This window comes from Ictalurus punctatus, chromosome 2 (assembly GCF_001660625.3).
Source record: "Ictalurus punctatus breed USDA103 chromosome 2, Coco_2.0, whole genome shotgun sequence".
Classification (NCBI taxonomy): domain Eukaryota; kingdom Metazoa; phylum Chordata; class Actinopteri; order Siluriformes; family Ictaluridae; genus Ictalurus; species Ictalurus punctatus.
In genome coordinates, this window is record NC_030417.2 from 3,607,661 (window position 1) to 3,626,623 (window position 18,963).

General features: G+C 44.7%; 1 protein-coding gene across 7 annotated transcripts in view; it reads left to right on the plus strand.

Annotated features, from left to right (window-relative positions):
- epha7 (eph receptor A7) overlaps positions 1–18,963 on the plus strand; it is a 76,389-nt gene that overhangs the window by 27,294 nt on the left and 30,132 nt on the right. For all 7 annotated transcript variants that reach the window (XM_017453878.3, XM_017453887.3, XM_047160626.2 and 4 more), the window contains exon 5: positions 215–550. In XM_017453878.3, the coding sequence (XP_017309367.1) occupies positions 215–550 (336 nt within the window). The remainder of the gene's footprint in view (positions 1–214; positions 551–18,963) is intronic.

Here is an 18,963-nt window from a genome sequence, read left to right on the forward strand (position 1 = left end):
AAAAAAAAAAATTTTTGTCACATTAACATCAACCGGATTAAACGAAAATCAAGCCTCACGTTGCGGATTACAGAGAAACAATAAAAAAAAACATACCTCATTGTGGCATCCGAAGCGTTACATGTTTTATGGAAAATGGTCCCGACCGCCGCTCACCCTTCCCGTACGTAACTCGGTTCTTTCTTTTCTCTCCCCCTCCCACACACATCTTCAGGACCTCCTTCGGCTCCTCAGAATCTGGTCTACAACATCAACCAGACCACCGTAACCCTCGAGTGGAACCCTCCGGCCGACTCCGGCGGCCGCGGCGATCTCACCTACCGGATCATATGCAGGAGGTGCAGCTGGGAACCGGAGGAGTGCGTGGCGTGCGGAGGGAACGTGGCGTACACGCCGCAGCAGATCGGTCTCACGGAAACCTCCGTCACCATCAGCGAGCTGCTCCCGCACGCCAACTACACCTTCGAGGTGGAGGCCGTGAACGGCGTCTCGGACCTCAGCCGAACGCAGAGACTCTTTGCCGCCGTCAGCATCGCCACCAGTCAGGCTGGTAAGAACTTTCACTCTGATTAGAAATGCTCTCGGTGCGTGGATTATAGAATCTCGATTAACTGTTTGATTCTGTCCCAAGCTATAAATATTATAGGTTTTGTTTTTCCATATGTGTAACGTGTCCAGATGTGTAACGTGTCCAGATGTTGATTTGCGCTGTAATGCAGCAGGATTCCCTGATTTGCACACCGATGCCCGGTCCTTCGCGAGAGCATGTAGTTTTACGAAAACGGCATGTTTTATCCCTCCTCACTGGGACTAATTTCACCAATTATTTGGCATGTGCGTTCCCGTGGATTCTGTCATTTTTTATTTTATTTTTTTAAATAATTCAAATTCCGGTTGGATTGGGACACGTGTTTAAAGCGGACAGGTCGACGCTCTTGTCAGGTGTGCTGTTGAAGAAGTGCTTCTGTATCCTGACGAATCACGTTAGCGTTCAGGTCGTGCGTCGCTCACATCGAAGACACGGCAGGAAGCGGCGTGTCCCTTTTTATCAAACCCCACCCACAAACCCCACCCCCGATCCCATTTCCCCAGAGAGAAACGACTCGTGGTGCTCCGTCGCTGTGCGTACGCACGCTAGATCCCTTCTCTCTAATGGATATTTTTTTAAGGATCATGCAAACAAGATTTTTCTTTCATGCCCAACCACCCATGAAATATAATTTGCCATCAAGTACACACTGACTGTGCTCATTAATGGGGGGGGGGTGTTAGCTGAGCTAGATAGTCTTACTGGGTGTTTTACTGTAAGTACAGTGCGAGCACAAATGATCACACACATACACGCTTGGCGTAGAAGGCGGCCACATGGGACGGCACGTCATTTAAAAGCTCATTTTTCACACTCGGATATATATATATATATACGTGTGTTTTTTTTTTTTTTTTTACAAAGCAGACAAAAGAGCTTGATCTCAGATCTCAGATATGATTTTATAGGCGTGTTCATTTGCTCCGGGATAAAGAAGGACGGAAGGAAGGAAGGAAGGAAGGAAGGATGGAGGGACTGGAGCAAAGATGAGCGAGCGATGATGAATGTTCAGTGACAGGGACCGTGACAGAGACGCACGGCAGAGCAAGAGACTGCAAGGGCATCCAGACACAGAGAGAGAGAGAGAGAGAGAGAGAGACCTCAACTCCGTCCACGCCTTCTGTAATGATGCCTGGCTTGCTGACAAAACACAATTACTGCAGCAACCCTGGGCAACATGCAGTGATTAGTTATAGTGCGATTGAGGAAACTTTATCCATGAAGCCGTGTTTATTTTCGTCGAAACAGATAGCCGCACGGCTTTTACCTCCTCTATCGACGTATCCAAACGTCCGAGTTCACTACCTTTTTTAATTTCATCAGTTACGGAAAGCAATTACATTTCACACAAAAAGATTCCATCATTATTCACTAACGCCAGTAAAAAAAAAAAAAATCCCCACAAAAAAACGCATTATTGATCGTAGGCCTGCGACTAACGATTATTTTCATAATTGATTAATCTGACAATTATTTGGGGGTTTTTTTTCCACCCGATTAATCGGACGGGGGGACTTTCAGTAGCATTTATTTATTTATGTATTTCAAATAAAATCCACAGACTGATTGTTACGAATATAAACGTCAGACTAAAACTTTACATTAACACATCAAATGTATATACCGTTGTTAAAGGGTCAGGGTGACTGATCAGAAGGTCAGGAGTTCAAGCTCCAGCACTGCCAACCTACCTCTGTTGCGCCCTTGAACAAGGGTATAGTGCATAGTGTAAGTGTCTAGTGGGTCATTCGGGACCCGGCGTCGGTCTGTTTTCAGAACAGAAGTACTGCAGTGAGTAAACGTGCCCCGTGCCGTACGCAGCCCAACTCATCGATAATGAGATTCGTCCACAACGATTTCCATGATCGATTATTTATTTATTATCATTAAGCGATTAGTCGTTGCAGCTGTAACGGATCGAACGCTGGAACAATAATGCCGGTGCATGTTAGCGGGGCTGAAATACTTCACATTTAAAAACGGGACGTCAGAAGGGATCGATTCACACTTCTGACTAGGAACCTGAAGACTTTAAATTTTTTTCCACAGAAACTGTGCACTAAGCTATTCTAGCTAGCTAGCTAACTCATGCTGAAATCCTGGGAGTGTTTAAATGCTTGCTAGTTAACTAGCTATTCGGGACAGCCTGATTTAGCGTTAGCATAATCTTTTGTGCTCCTGGATTCTTTTAATACACGATCATCAAGGCTGTTTATGCGTCTATAGAGGTCTAAATTCACTCTTGTGGTGATTCACACTTTTTTTTTCCCCCACACGTGTGTACTAAGCTAGCTAGCTAGCTAGCTAACTAACTAAAAAGGAGCAAGGAGCAAACTTGTTGCGGTGTTTTCTGACCAGGTTGCTTTTCAGTATTGAAATTCCAGAGAAAATAACGCGAATCGAGTCTCGGATACAGTAACCGTGCTAATGTTTACCTGTGAGAAACGCTCGCTAGTTAACTAGCTGTTACCTAGCTATTTGGGACAGCCTGATTTAGCGTTAGCATAATCTTTTGTGCTCCTGGATTCTTTTAATACACGATCATCGAGAGGCTGTTTATGCGTCTATAGAGGTCTAAATTCACTCTTGTGGTGATTCCCCCCCCCCACACGTGTGTACTAAGCTAGCTAGCTAGCTAGCTAGCTAACTAACTAAAAAGGAGCAAAGAGCAAACTTGTTGCGGTGTTTTCTGACCAGGTTGCTTTTCAGTATTGAAATTCCAGAGAAAATAACGCGAATCGAGTCTCGGATACAGTAACCGTGCTAATGTTTACCTGTGAGAAACGCTCGCTAGTTACCTAGCTGTTAACTAGCTATTTGGGACAGCCTGATTTAGCGTTAGCATAATCTTTTGTGCTCCTGGATTCTTTTAATACACGACCATCGAGAGGCTGTTTATGCGTCTATAGAGGTCTAAATTCACTCTTGTGGTGATTCACACTTTCCCCCCCCCACACGTGTGTACTAAGCTAGCTAGCTAGCTAGCTAACTAACTAAAAAGGAGCAAGGAGCAAACTTGTTGCGGTGTTTTCTGACCAGGTTGCTTTTCAGTACCGAAATTCAGTACCGAGTCTCGGATACAGTAACCGTGCTAATGTTTACCTGTGAGAAACGCTCGCTAGTTTGCTAGCAGTTAACTAGCTGGCTAGCTATTTGGGACAGCAGGATTTAGAGTTAGCATAATCCTTTGTGCTCCTGGATCCTTTTATGAGTTTTTTTTTTTTTGTAAATGTTGAAAAGGTGTTTTTCGAGATGACACTGCGTATTCTAACTATAATACGTATATTACGGGATATTTACATGCATTTAATTTACATATGAGACCTAACTGTCCGAAGCAAATTAGTAAACGTTTCACGTTGAAATCGTCATACCTTCGCTCGAGCCCTTCTTTTAAGCATTTTATAAACTCTACTAATGCCTCATAAAGCGCTACTAATATGCTATAAATAACGACTTGATGATGTACAATGTTTTTATATCGAGCTGTTAATGAAATACTGGAGGCTTGGATATTATTAGATGTTATGAGTTGTAAAGGTTGTTCAGTGCACCACATGCCATTAGAATGAATAGTTACCACATGATTATAAAGTTATCGAGGCGTTATTTATAGCACATTGCTATCACTTCCTTATTACAAGTGCAGTTATTGATGAGAACGCGCGTTCTCCGTATTCTTTAGGAATCGTACCAAATATTAGTTTTTGGAGAACCGATGAAATAAAGGCGCTTCTTGTCCGGTGCAAACACAACGCGCTCATTGTTTCGGGTCCGCGATAAAAGAATTTAACCTCGGCCGGCCACCCTCGATTCTCTGCTCAGCGAAGCCTCCCGATCGCAATTTTATCCCTGGCTGCGTCACAAAGGCGAGGATGGAGCCGATCTCGTTAGCGCTGACATCTGTATCATCAAATATCTACCCCTCAGGGCCTTTAAGTACTTTAACGAACCCGTCAGCCGCCGCGGAACGAACGGACGGACGGGCGGGACTAAAGGCGCTCGAACGATAAACGCTCGGGCGACTTTAAGCATTTCTGATAACGCCGGCTCAGGAAACGGAGACGAAGAGGAACGACGGTGTGATTTGAGAGAGCGATAGAGAGAGGTTGAGACGAAGAAAGCGCGCGCGAGAGAGAGAGAGAGAGAGAGAGAGAGAGATCGGCACGGAGTGCATTTTAATCAGAAAAACAAGTGGTGGTGTGCAGAAAGAGATGCATCTAAAGAGGAATTCACACCGCCCCTTAATTACCCTTGTGTTACATTCTCATGCAGGAATGAGCGATAGAGCGATAGAGGAAGCGAGAGAGTGATCGAGAGAGAGAGAGCACTCGAAGTATTGTTGCTCAGAAACCTAATTACACCCCAGTTCTCTTTGAAAGGGTTTAAATAGCTGCTGTTTCTCAACCTGCGAGTTCATTATTATCACGTCTTCTTTCTTTTTTTCTTTTCTTTTCTCTTCTTTTTTTTTTTTTTTTTAACCCACCATTCTGTTTTTCTTCTTTCGTTTTTTTTTTCTTCCACCTGAACATGACTGTGGATCCGAATTGTGTTCTTTTTTGTCTTCTTTAGAATCACGACGAGGCCTGTATCGTGAGCTCGACAGCTCTACGGGCGATTTAATTATTTATTTATGTATTTAGAAATTTTTTTTTTTTTTTTTACATTTTCCCTTTTTTTTTTTTTTTTTTAATTTGATTTTTGTTTTTACATTTTCCCTTTTTTTTTTTTTTTTTTTTTAAATTTGATTTTTTTTTTAAACATTTTCCCTTTTTTTTTCTTTTTTTTTTTTTTTTGGCCGTGTTGAGTGCGAGTCGCTTCTATAGTAAACATTAATATTTATTGAGTAGATCTCTGCGTCTGCTGTACCAGAGAGCAGCATTTAGAACATTTCAGACTCAGGATGAGAGTGTGTGTGTGTGTGTGTGTGTGTGTTTCAGTGCCACGTATTGCGTAATGTATTGCAGATCCCTAAACGCGTCGGAAACGAATCAACGGTGGCGTGATGTGATTACTGTTAGTTGATTATAGGTCTAGGACGGTGTGTCCTGAAGCGGTTTTTGGCGACTGGTATTTTTTTAATTTCATCGTTTGTCCATTTAGAGTTACACTTAATACTGTAAACCAGGTGCGCGCCTTGTCTCGTTGCCAAATCCCATCTGAGGATTTTAGTGGGGAACGTGTCATCTCCTCGGTCCTCGGTCAGCTTCTCCGGACACGCCGTTCTCGTGCCCTCTCACTTCACCTCGCTCGAGCCTCCTTTCACTCGGCCCGTAATTAATACGGCCACTCCATCGCCATGGCTATCGCTTCAGCACGGATCTTGCTGGATACCTCCGAGACGGATCACACTTTTCATCGGGAACAACGAGGCCATTGATCGATCTCTTTAAAGTCCTAATCTGTGGAAGGGCCGTTAAAAAAGAATGGGCTGATTGATTCGCCGGGATTCCCAGTTGGCCGGTGTCGGTTTCTGGTTAAGCGGATCCCACAAGCCTCTTTTGTAGCGCTTGTATGGAGTTTTAGGTTACCTGGCAGCCCTTTCTTCCTTACCTCGCTTCCACTCTCGCTTACTCTACCTTTCTCTTCTTTCCGTGACTTCTCCTCTGTCAGGTAACGCGATCCGACCCGACCCGACCCGGCGTCTTCGCTTCAGCAGCTGTGGCGAAAAGCGCCGGTGGTCTCCGTGGCCGGACCGGCACTTAACCCACGGCTTTTGTGGCCCGCTCGGCCGTCACTCGATCCTCGGGCGATGAATAATTTTCATGCAAGGTGCACTTTAATTACTTCGCCCATTTAAGCGGCATCGCGGCGGCGGCGGTGGCCTCGCACGCTCATTAATCTCGGGCCGGGATCCCGTTTCAGGGGCTTTTTACGTTTTTTTAAAAATGTATTTATTTCTTTTATTAGTGCTTCCAACCCCCCAGAATACTCTCTGCTCGAGCGGGACGTGACCGATCGGCGGCGGCGTCCGTCCGGCCTCCGTCCTGCTTTCCTAAACGGGTTTGAAAAGGGAGCTTTGACAAAACAGGCAGAATGGATTGAAGAAGGAAAAAAAACACAAACGTTAGCAGGTCGGTTCGCCGGAATCTGAATTGAGCGCACGTCTGTATGGGGTCATCTCGTAAGGAAAGAGAAAGGCGAAAGAGAAAAAAAAAAAAAGGAAAGGAAGAGAAAGCGGTGAATGGGCAACCCACAGGCAGCCATTGTGAGACGGGGAAGGAGGGTTCGGAAATTCGATTTAGTTACGCACGCACACGGTTTTGTAGCAAGCGTTATTGTCGACACTCGCTTTAAACCTTCCTAACACTGCGAGCGCGAGTGCTTGTGTTACTACAGAACACACACACACACACACACACACACACACACACACACACACACACACTCCTTATCTGTTTGTCCTCGGTGCTTTTTCCCTCCTCTGCCTCTGTTTACCGGTGTTCAGCCCTTTCCCCGGGAACAGAAAGAGGTAGCTTTTCCCGATAACATCGTGCCAGAATACCACAGCGACGTCGAATTCGCGACGCCGAGCGCTCTAGGTGTCGTTTTCAGGAGTATTTAACGTCGTCCAGCACGAGGACAGCCGTTTGTGTAATATATTCGCTGTAAAGTAACATCGCACGACATGAAATGTAACTCTAAACGGATAAGAGTGAAAAGTCCACGTTTAATTAGTGGGGAAAACGTAGAACCGCTGGCAAACCATCGACGTACAGTTCAGGGGCGTAACCCATCCCCAGCGCACGCGCAAATTCTCAAAGCGGGTTTATTCGCCGTTCAGTCAGGTCCACCTTCCGTCTGTTCCACTCCATACATACGCATATGTTTGTGTTATAAAGGGTTGTTTTTTTTTTTGTTTGTTTTTTTTTAAACAAAGACCCAAAATAACTCATTTGATTCTGATTCATCGCAAACGTTTTTCAAGGTCGGTACGTCCGAGTGAAAACGCGACTCCGAAAACCGAGCCTGGTCGGGACTTTCGATCCGGTCGCTACGGCGACGTGAGCGGCGTCTCCGAGAGTCCCCCTTGCGTAGGACGTTACGTTTAAACGCGCTATCGTAAACCGTGAGAGAAGCATGGACGGAGGAATGAAATGCCAGTGGAACACACATACGCACGCACGCACACACACACACACACTCAGGCGCGCGCGCAGGACTCCAGCTGTGCCTCCTGGTGCTCTTGTTTGTGTGACAAGTTATCTCTGCCATGTTAGCCTGGTCGAGGCTAAAGTGTTTCATTTCCTCCGGTGGAGCAAAGGGCCAATAAGAACACCCCCCCCCCACCTTCACCACCACCACCCCCCAGGATACCCCCACCCCACTCCACCCCCCCATCAGAGATGCCTGAGAGCAGCTGCATCAGTGCTCAGGTCTGATCGAACCTGTCACAGCTTACACTTAATATGTGTGAGAAGGCAGGAGGGATTGTTAATATGTCAGAGAGAGCGAGAGAGCGAGAGAGAGAGAGAGTATAAAGGACACACGTTTGACTGTGTGTGCTTGAACTCAGGGTGACAGGAGAAATGAGGAATCAATAGTTTTAACTCCAGTCCACACACACACACACACACACACACGATAGCAACTATGCACGCGTTTATTACACACCCAAATCGTTCTTTTTTTTTTCTTTTCTGCTTAACTTCGGATTTCCGCACGTTTTCTTGCTCAGGTGAGCCGAAAGAGAGCGAATAAGGAGGCTCGAGTTCCCTTTCCTGACGTTATTGCGCCGTTCATCATCTCATCTCCCGCTGAGCGGGAACTAATTACATCCTCACGTGTCCCCGCTCGCACCTCTGATTGTCTCCATCAGCTAGAGACTTGGGTAAGGAGTTATGCTCGCGCTACTTTCGAGGGTAAACTAAGAGAAAGAGAGAGTGATGGAAGATTCTAGAAGAGAAGAGAATCTGGTGCACACTGTGTGTGTGTGTGTGGGGGGGGGAACTACAAAAAAAAAAGGTGATGTGTAATTATAAGTGACCTTTGACCCCTCGGAGCCGGGACACGGTTACATACATAGCACGACCTTAGACTAGGCTTACACACCTGCTGCACCATTTCTGTTGTGTGGGGCGCCCCACACACACACACACACACACACACACACACACACACACACACACACACACACACACACACACACACACACACACGCAGTCAAAGCTGAGCGACTCTATAAATACTCAGCACAAGGTGCAGAGTTTATAAGTAAATTTGTGTACACACACACACACACACACACACACACACACACACACACACAGTCAAGTATTTATTCATTTAAATTTGACTCGGTGGTTGTTAATGTTTTTGTTTGTTTGTATAAAAAGTATGGAATATAAAAAATATATAAAATATGGAATATAAAGATTAGAAGTGATTAAAAAGCCGTTGTTACATATATAAACTATAAATAAAAACAAACAAACAAACAAACAAATAAATAAATAAGGTTGCATATGATCCCTCAGTATAAAATACAGTTGTAGTACTTAACTAATTAATATGATTGTTGTTGTTGTTTTGTCAATAATAATAATAATAATAATAATAATAATAATAATAATAATTTGTTTGTTCGTGCATCAGTTATTGTTATTGATTAATTTAATTTATTTTATTTAAAGCTGAGGGACTAAAGAAAGACTAATTGCCCTGATTTATGTGTAAACAAACAAACAAACAAAAATAAATGAGATCCCACAGTTAAGGTACAGTTGTAGAATTTATGTGTTTTTTTTTGTTTGTTTGTTTGTTTGTTTGTTTTTTAACCGTTTTAGTTGATTTTATCTAAAGCTAAGGGACTAAAGAAAGACCATTTGCTTCATGTAGCGATGAAGTACTGCATTTATTACGTCATCAAAAATAGAAAATGCAAAAAAAAACCAAAAAAAAACACTTCATACACACACACACACTCACGCACTATATATATATATATATACTTTTAAGTTATTCTATTTAATTCATGAAAAAAAAAAACTATTTTAACCCTTATTTAAAGTTAATGGACTAAATAAAGATGCTCGGTATGTAAATCAACATCAAAAAATATAACATCTAATAAAATATAAAATAAAATAAAAAAATGCAGTATAAAGTTTTTCTTTGTCTATAAAAAGAGCTTTTTAAGCAATTCTGGGTGACCTTTGGCAGACAGCTGTCACACAATTGCACGGTCTGACTTTAAATTAGGTTTACATGCCTTCTGTTACACACACACACACACACACACACACACACACTTAAAGCTGAGCGACTCTATAACGGCAGTTTGCTTTGATGGGATCGAGTGCTTTCTAAATCATTCTAAGTGACGTCGGACGCCTCGTCGTATTCACACACACATCCCATCATTGTGTCATCAAGGGTCTGCACACGGACACGCGGTCCGGTCGTGTTCACTCGAGCCGAGGGACGACACGAGGCACGTTTACCGCGCTGGAACCGAATGACTCGGGTATAAGACGGCATCAGACGTATAGAAATCTCCGGGTATGCACTATATAAAGCTAATAAGTCATTAGAATTGACCTTCGAGCCCTTGTATTTGTCACTTTGAATATATAGCCTGAACTTAATCCAGGCTTTTACCTCGTGCACCTGTCGGTACAGACCAAAACCCACACACACACATTACAATAAAATTTTTAATAAAGCTGAGGGACCATATAGACGCTATCTCTGCTGAACGATTTGGATATAAGATATAATAAAAGTAAATGCATAATTAATGGAAAATTTTGACCCCCCTTACACACCTGCTGCTCATTCACACACACTTGCACGCATTCTTATTTCCTCACACAAACACACACACATTCTAATATATATATATATATATATATATATCTATATCTATATTATATTATATATATATATATATATATACAGTACGTCTATCTATATCTATATATATGATAAATCAAAGCCGAGGGACTCAGCTCTACTATAAAAGCCATCTGCTGTGGTGACTTTAATGATTTCGGTCTAAAACAACAGTATAAAGTCACTGATGCTACAGAGACTGGAGGTGTGAGACAGATGGGACTCACATGTGGAGTCCATTACAGCTGCCACAGAGGATCGTGGGAGTGAAAAAAAAAAAAAAAAAAAACAAAAACGAGTGACTCATTTCGAATGAGGGTTTTTTTTTTGTGTTTTTTTTTCGTGATAGTAGCTCGTACGGTTCCCGCTCTTACTCGACTGACCGGTCGGACGAGTCCGATATATACAGTATGTACGGATATTCTCGATTCTGATCGGCCACGAGGCGTTTATCACTTCAACATGTCGATAGTGAGGACCCGTAAACACGTCGTCGTTCAACGAAGGAAAAAAAAAACAGAACAGACGTGAACGTTTTCTCAGAGGAAGGCGTTTATTTAGCGTTTAAGGAAGGGAAGGAGTCTCCGGTGTCAGCGCCGCTTTAGGAGTCAACACTAGAAACTCTTTGGGAAGAAAAATAAATAAATAAATGGATACAATTATTAGACCGTAGACCGGAACAACCTGTTATAGCTGCTTTTATCCCGCCGGTACAGGATTAGCGCTGAGGTTTTTTTCGATTTTTATTTGCGACGCGATTCGCGGTGTCTCTCACGCGTTTTCCGCCGAACTGGCGAAATCGCGATCGCACAGAATTGTTTCCGCCGTAAACGAGAGCTTTTATCCGTACTCGTGTTCTACGCGTGAATCGAAGGGGGTTTTGACCGAACGCGTGTCGTGACACGTCTCGGCCCGACCCTGCGGTAATTCCGACAAAAACCGATTAACCGATTAACATAAACCTTTTAATATCACTTTTAAAAGTAACTGTAAAGGGATAAAAAAAAAAAAAAATTGATATACGGTTATATAATAAATACAGACAACGCTAGCTAACGCCGTTGATTGTTTTCCTCGACCAGCACAGCAACGGTGTGCTTTATTCCTCACTTACTGCCCGGCTTTCAAGAAGTGCCTTGACACCCGACTTCAGTGCCTTGATGTGTTTTCTCCCCTCGTTTTTCCTTCTGCTTCGCCCCTTCTTCTTTGTTGTATATTTTTAGAGCCGAAGCCTTATTTTACTTACCTCAGCCGAGGAGAAAAGAGTCATTTTTCTTCCCTGACAGCTCGACATAGACAAACACAGACGGCATGGACAAAACGAACCAGTGTCATTTTTCTATTTTAGGGCATTTTCACCTCACGTTAAACAAAACACCGACTGTTCCTTCTTTTGTCTCCGTTTTCAACGTCGTGCTGGTGAAAGAAAGGCACGAGAGAAAGACAGAGAGAGAGAGAGAGCGATAGAAAGAACGAGATCGTGAAAGGTTATTAGAGAGATGCGTCTCGTCTCAGCGACGCTTTTATAACGAGTCGAGTCGGGTCGTAAATCGGATATTTTGTTCGAGAACGCGACGTCTCGCGAATGAATTCCCCTCGGCGTGGCGTTCGGATATCACCCGCGAGCTCGAAGAGGAATAAATAAAGGCGGGATCGTACCTAAACACCGAATTACGTCGGTGAAAACGAGTCGGAATTCCTCCGGCGTAGCGTCTCTGTCGGACTGTTTTATAGAAAGCGAGTGTTTCTCTGCCAAAATGGTTGTTAAACTAAGTGCTTCAGCAGGAGTAAAACAATTTGGCAAGGCTCTAGCTGCTCGTAACGCCATAAAGATGTTCCACATCCTCGATGTCCCATCGCTTTCTGGGCAAAGAGCATTCGAAGTGGCTTTTATAGCTGGAGCAACAGTTTGGGTGAGGAAATTCGCCTCGGGCAACTAAAAGACATCGCATTAGCCTAAGCCGTCTCAGACGAGGGGTCCTAATCGTGGTGAAATCCGTCACCGCGGGGCAGAACGCCGCGTGACTCGGGCGCAGCGGTGCTGACCTTCTCACGTGACACGACGCTTCATTTCGGACGTGTCGGAGACGGCAGGAGGGTTAACGGTGTCGAGACGTGTAACGACTTCCTGGCTTTCTCTTCAGCAGGGACTGGAGGGGAATACACAATCAGGGAGGAGTACAGGGGTACAGATGGGCGGTGCATTTATTTATTTATTTATTTATTTATTTATTTTTTCTTGTGCATATGGATTTTGTACAAGTCCCTGAGTATCAAATAAAGGTCTAAGCTTTGATAAAGTATTGTAATCAGACTATTTAATAATGGGGCGGAGTTATGCAGCCCAGAGCGAAGTATATTCACTCTTACCACCCTGAAGCGTTAACACGTTTGCCTCACACCTTCAGGGTTGGGGGTTTCCTCCCCCAGTCCGAAGACAGCTGTAGGAATGATTGGCATTTCCAAATTGTCCGTAGCGTGTGAGTGGGTGCGATTGTGCCCTGTGATGGGTCGGCACCCCGTCCAGGGTGTCCTCCGAATCCACGAGTCCCCTGGGATAGGCTATAGGCTTCCCACGACCCTGTGGAGGATAAGCGGTACGGAAAATGGACGTATGGATGACGTGATGTCACACGAACAGGTCGTTACTATAGAAACGCAACATGCAATTTGCCTTGTAACTGGCACCACCCTCAATCCCGCTGTTATAGAAGCGTAATCATCTCTTTCCGACCAATCAGGTTCGAGTTAGTGTAGAGACGATGTAAACCCGCCTCTACTTTCCAGTTTACAAACCATTTACAATTTAAAAATCGAACTAACCGATGGAAATATCTGGAGGTGGCATTAACATACAGACCAGTCGTTGTTCGACCGTCGCGTCATGAGAAACTAGCCGGAAAGGTGTTTGGAAAGTGGGACGGCCAGTCGTCTTTCGCGATTGTTACCTCCAACGGACTGAAAAGCCGTGTGAAACCGCCTCCATTTCCATGACAAAGCTCACCCCTACCAATTAAGTGCTGACAGGCTGGATTTTGGGCTCGAACAAGAGCACAAAGCATGCCCAAAGCCGCTTTCGTTCAACTGGGAATGAGCTCTGCGTATAGAAGCCCTCCACCCCGAACGCAAACTACTCTACCGTCCACCAATTACTGTAACCTCTGAAGGTTCGATAGCCAAAACGGCAGCACCTGTCTGGTTGTTCCGGACGCATTCCACGCGCTCCATAGACCGCTTCTTTTGTTTGCCGGAGCAAAAGTTGGTCTCGTGTAAAGAATGTGCCGTCCATGCTCGAGCACGAGCGACAATGACGGTGGTCTTCAGTCTGAACTCGCAGTGTTCGTGTACACAGTGCGTCCTCATTGTCCCGGGCTGAATCAGCGCGAGTGGAAAGAACCGGCTGCTGCCCCGCGTTAATGCTCAGCTATTCAAGCGGATAAACAAAGCGCAGCTTATTTTGAATGGTGGCCTTTATTTAACGCTGGTCACTTAAAAAAAAAAGAAAAAGACAGTGCAATTAAGAGCGTCCAGAGGCACTGACGACCAACCAGAAGCACGTGATTGACGAGCGGGATTATTACAACGCGCTAGAGTTTCTTTCCCAGATCTCTCGTTGTTTTTTTTGTTTTTTTTGGTTTTGTTTTGTTTTAAAGAGCTTAAGAAGTTCGAAATCGTACCCGTTTGTTTTGTTGAATTAAACGGACGTTTGCCGGGGGTTGAAATGTCAAGCTGATCAAAAAATTGGCTTTCTGTAGCAGGTTAGGTTTCCGACCTTAATCAGGCCTCTGACTTCAAAGGGCCACCCATGGCCCTTTCTCGTTTTTTCTCTCTCTCGCTCTCTCTCGCTCTCGCGCACACACAGTCTCAGCAAAGAGCTCAAAGACCAATTCGTCTTCCATGCCGCATGCTTGTTTTGTTTTTTTTTTCCCGTTCTGTTTGTGCCATAGCTTTGGTCATTTCAAGCACCGAGAACTAACCTAGCATGCTGGGGGGAAGAAGAAAAAAAAAACGAAAAAAGAAAAAAAGATCTCCAGCTTTGATCCTAAATTAGAAAACATCATCCCTTTTAATGGAGCAATTTTCAAAAGTGCCCTCCGTAATTACTTAATGACACGAGGCCTGGTATATTTGACTGCACGCGATTTACCCCTATCCTCTGGGTTGCCTTTAAATCAAACACAATTGATATAATTGGACCAACATGTACTGCTTTAGATAACAATTTCTACTTTTGTTGCTCCAAAGTCCTTTTTATCCCCCCCCCCATCAGCAGCGCTCCTCAGCAGCGCTCCTCTCCATTTTTAGTCACATTGTCGCAGGTGCTTTGTGTAGTCAAAGGGCGATCGTACCGAGCGGATTTCCCGAAGGAGTAATAATTGCTAGGCTTTTGAGCGGCGACGATATCTGAAACGCAAGACGCATTATCTAGTCCATTAGAGGTGATGACCGTTAAACGTACCTTTATTGTGTCTTGGTTGGCAAATGAATACGGGCGTGAATATGGAAGAGAATTATAATGCCATAATCATAGACGGACAGGGTGACGGGAAGGACCTTGCGGATATTTTCATAACCGCCCGAGCTCGTGTCGATGCCTTTGAACCAAACAGCCTTTGAAAAAGCCTCGGGGAAGTAAATTGAAAGAAGTGCTCAGCATTCAACTTACCATTGGATGTCCCATTGACCCGAGACATTGCTTTATATCGCTTGGAGATCGTCCAGATAGGATACGAGGGTAAGACGAGCTTAATATATACCGAACCTTCCTCAGAGGGTCTCTCTTTTTTTTTTTTTTTTTCTAATGAGCGCTCCTCGTCGTACGATAGCGTCCTCTGAGATCGGCTAGCGCATCTAGGACAGCGCTATCAGCCCTCTTCTTCCTACACTGTATGATCTCACAGACGATTGGCTAATGTCGCTCTGATCGACATCGGAGAGAGTATACCACGAGAGCAAGGCCGATTTCCGCATCGTCAGGGTCCGAACCGGCGATCTCCTGACGACAGGGCGAAGGCTTTTCTGTTGCACGTACAGTTGGTGGAAAGTGCTGGCTTAGTGGCGAGAGCTGCCGATCAGCAGGCTGCGAGTTCAGATCGTATCCTTGTCACGCTGCCACTCTTTGAGTCCTTGAGTCCTTGAGCAAGACCCTCAACTGCTCAATTGTATCCTGTCGGAGAAAAGCGTCTGCCAAACGAACAAATGGGAATGTTTGTCCGTTTGGCTGGCAGTTTTATCCAACCGGATACAATTGAGCAGTTGAGTGTCTCGCTCAAGGACCCAAGAATGGCAGCTTGACTTGGACAGGATTTGAACCCGCAGACTTCCGATGGGTCATTTCAGGGCGCTGGTCAAGGAACCCTTACAGGTCTAAGCACCGCACACCCCTTTCATGCTTTTATTTCTAAGGTCCAATCAGGCTTTCAGTCAACTACAGGCGCTTGGGAATTTCTCGACCTGCCCGAAAGCATTCATTGATTTGGCGGACGTTTATCCAAAAAAAATCCGAGTATATAACTCGACGGGTTAAGGGTGTTGTTCAAGGGTCCAACAGTGGGAACAACGTTCTTATGACGTTAACCTCCGCGCTACCATCACCCATCAAGGTGCTTTTGTTTTTTCTAAGGGGTTTGTTCTGAATTGTACTGAAAGCGATGTTAAATTGCAAGCACGCACATGCACATGCGCTCGGCATTCGGGTTAGATTATAGCTCGGTTTTACATCGCTTATACGTTTTTTTATTCGGAAACGCCGAGGCCGGGGATGACCTGGTCAGTTCTTCCAGCTGGGAGATTCATGCATTCGTGTTTAATCCTTCATTCCGCGGCTATTTTTATTGCATGAAATAACAGTAAAGGGGATTAGGGAATAGACGTCCTGGGGATAAAACAAGTGCCTCACAGCTGTTTACTCTGCCGTGGATCCGATCTGCGCAAAGGGAGCTGAGGATCAGACTCGGCCTTTTGAACCCACACCGGGACTGAGAGAGAGAGGGAGACAGAGGAGTCTTCTGCCATGTTGTTATGTCTCTTTTCTGCAGTCGCTTTCTGACTCATTGATTTCAGAGTTAGTTAGGAGAGGCAGAGAAAGAGAAAATGTCACCGCAGCGAGATCGCATGCCTTTTAACTGAACCCCGAGCGAGTCGGGAGGATACAGGGGCATGAAAGTGAGAGGGCGCTTTGTTAGCGCATCAAGACGATCACTCAGCGACAGCCCCAGTTCACACACTCGCTCCCGGGCCAGATAGAGGACAGGAACGCGCCGGCTCCGAGACACAGGCGATAATCCGGCTTTTCTCACGCCGCTTAGCTCATCCCCAGACCCCGGAGAGCAACTTAAGGTCGTACAGCAAAGCCGACGAACCCGGCATTCACTTAAAACGGACCGTTTTTTTTTTCTCCCCCTGACGTACAGCTAGCCGATCGATCTCCGCATCCGACATAAACCGAAGCGTTACGGCCGGTGTTCTGTTTGCACGGGACGGTTGTACAGTAGTACGCGTAAATGGACGCGTCCTTCATGGCCTTCGTATTCATAATGTTTTCAGATGAATCTGTAGAAGATTCCTTCGAAATCCGAGGCTGCTTTTTTATCCAGCTGATAAAACAGTGTCTGCAATGACAGTTAAAAATGTTAAAAGCTTTGTATTTCTGGAGGGAAAAAAAAATTCCTTCAAGAATAGTTCAAACACTTGGTGGACTTTGTTCCCCCCCAAAATGGTGAAAAAGTGCCGGGTTTTTTTGTTTTGTCTTGTTTTTTCGTGAACACTAGAGATACCAAACATTTATTATATTTTTCAATATTTATATATTTACCGATTTCATTATTTCTCATTTTCTCACACACACACACACACTAATATATATATATATATATATATATATATATAGAGAGAGAGAGAGAGAGAGAGAGAGAGAGAGAGAGATGTGTGTGTATATATATATATATATATATATATAGAGAGAGAGAGAGAGAGAGAGAGAGATTGATTTATATATATATATGTATAGAGAGAGAGAGAGAGAGAGATGTGTGTATATATATATATATATATATAGAGAGAGAGAGAGAGAGATGGATGTATATATATATATGTATAGAGAGAGAGAGAGAGATGGATGTATATATATATATATGTATAGAGAGAGAGAGAGAGAGAGAGATGTGTGTATATATATATATATATATATAGAGAGAGAGAGAGAGAGAGAGAGAGATGTGTGTGTGTATATATATATATATATATATAGAGAGAGAGAGAGAGAGAGAGTGAGAGAGATATGTATGTATCAGGCTACAGGTCAGACACTAGCTCTGTGCTCACTGGTGTTCCTCAGGGTTCAGTTTTAGGCCCTCTACTCTTCAATATTTATCTCTCTCCGCTCGGGTGTCTGCTGCGAGCCGGAGTTTCTCAATCCCCTCCTGTTCTGGAGTCCTTACACCGGGTTCCGCGTCCATTTTAAGATCGTGATGTCGACATACAAGGCACTACATGGCTCGGCTCCGCATTACTTATCTGGTTTATTAATCCCTCACACCCTAAATCGCAGACTGCGCTCCTCACGCTAAGGGACCGTCGACTCACGGGCCAAGCGGAGCGTAGCTGCTTGCGTTAAAATCCGACCAGACGATCGATCCGTGTCGGCGAGGGCGGAGGCTGAGACGTCTCACCACACAGGGAGTCGGCCACCAAGTTCAGTCATCCGTAAAGAAGACGTCACACTTGGAAACACACGCGTGGGAGTCGGAGGGAGAGGCAGCCGGAGGATTTACCTGTGTCTGGAGTTTAGGGTTGAGTGTTAGTCACTGAGGCACATACACACCCAGGATTCTGTGGTGTTTGATTCGTAGTTGGAACTTGCTTGGTGTGAGTGTCGTGGGATTTATTTTATGTCTGAGAGAGATTGTTGTTGTGGCTGCTGTCTGTGTGTGTGTGTGTGTGTGTGTTGCTACATACCTGCGTCACTGACAATATACTGTCCAGTGTTGTTTTTTAAGCGTCTTTTAATCGCTGTCACTGAGTCTCTGAGAGAAACCTGAAACCCCTCCCACTCCCCCTCGTACACCCTCCCTGTAGAGCCCGCCCCCCGGCCGGAGGTGAGAGCTATGATAGGGATAGAGCGAGGGATTATAAGAAGAGAGAGGGGATGGGAGATGAACGTGGACGCTCTTTTGAAAGGGGACATCGTCGTCCTTGTCATGGTTTCATTTCATGTGGGACGGTTTTTGTTTTCTTTCTGTGTCTCCGACTCTAATCGCCTCCGATTCTCTGTTTCGCTCCCTCTTTCTGTCCATCTCTCTGTACGTCTCCGTCTCCGTTTCTCTTTCTCCTCAATGATTTATCCTCCTCTCTCACTCTGATCCTCAATCATTCCCTCTTCTCGCTCTTGCTGTGTCTGTCCATACTCCTGTCTGCTTCTGTGGTATCCTCTCCAGCTTCATCTCTCTCTCTCTCTCTCTTTTATTCTCTCTATCATTACGTCTCTAATTCCTCAAATTTGTTGTCTGCCACTCTCTCTCTCTCTCTCTCTCTCTCTCTCT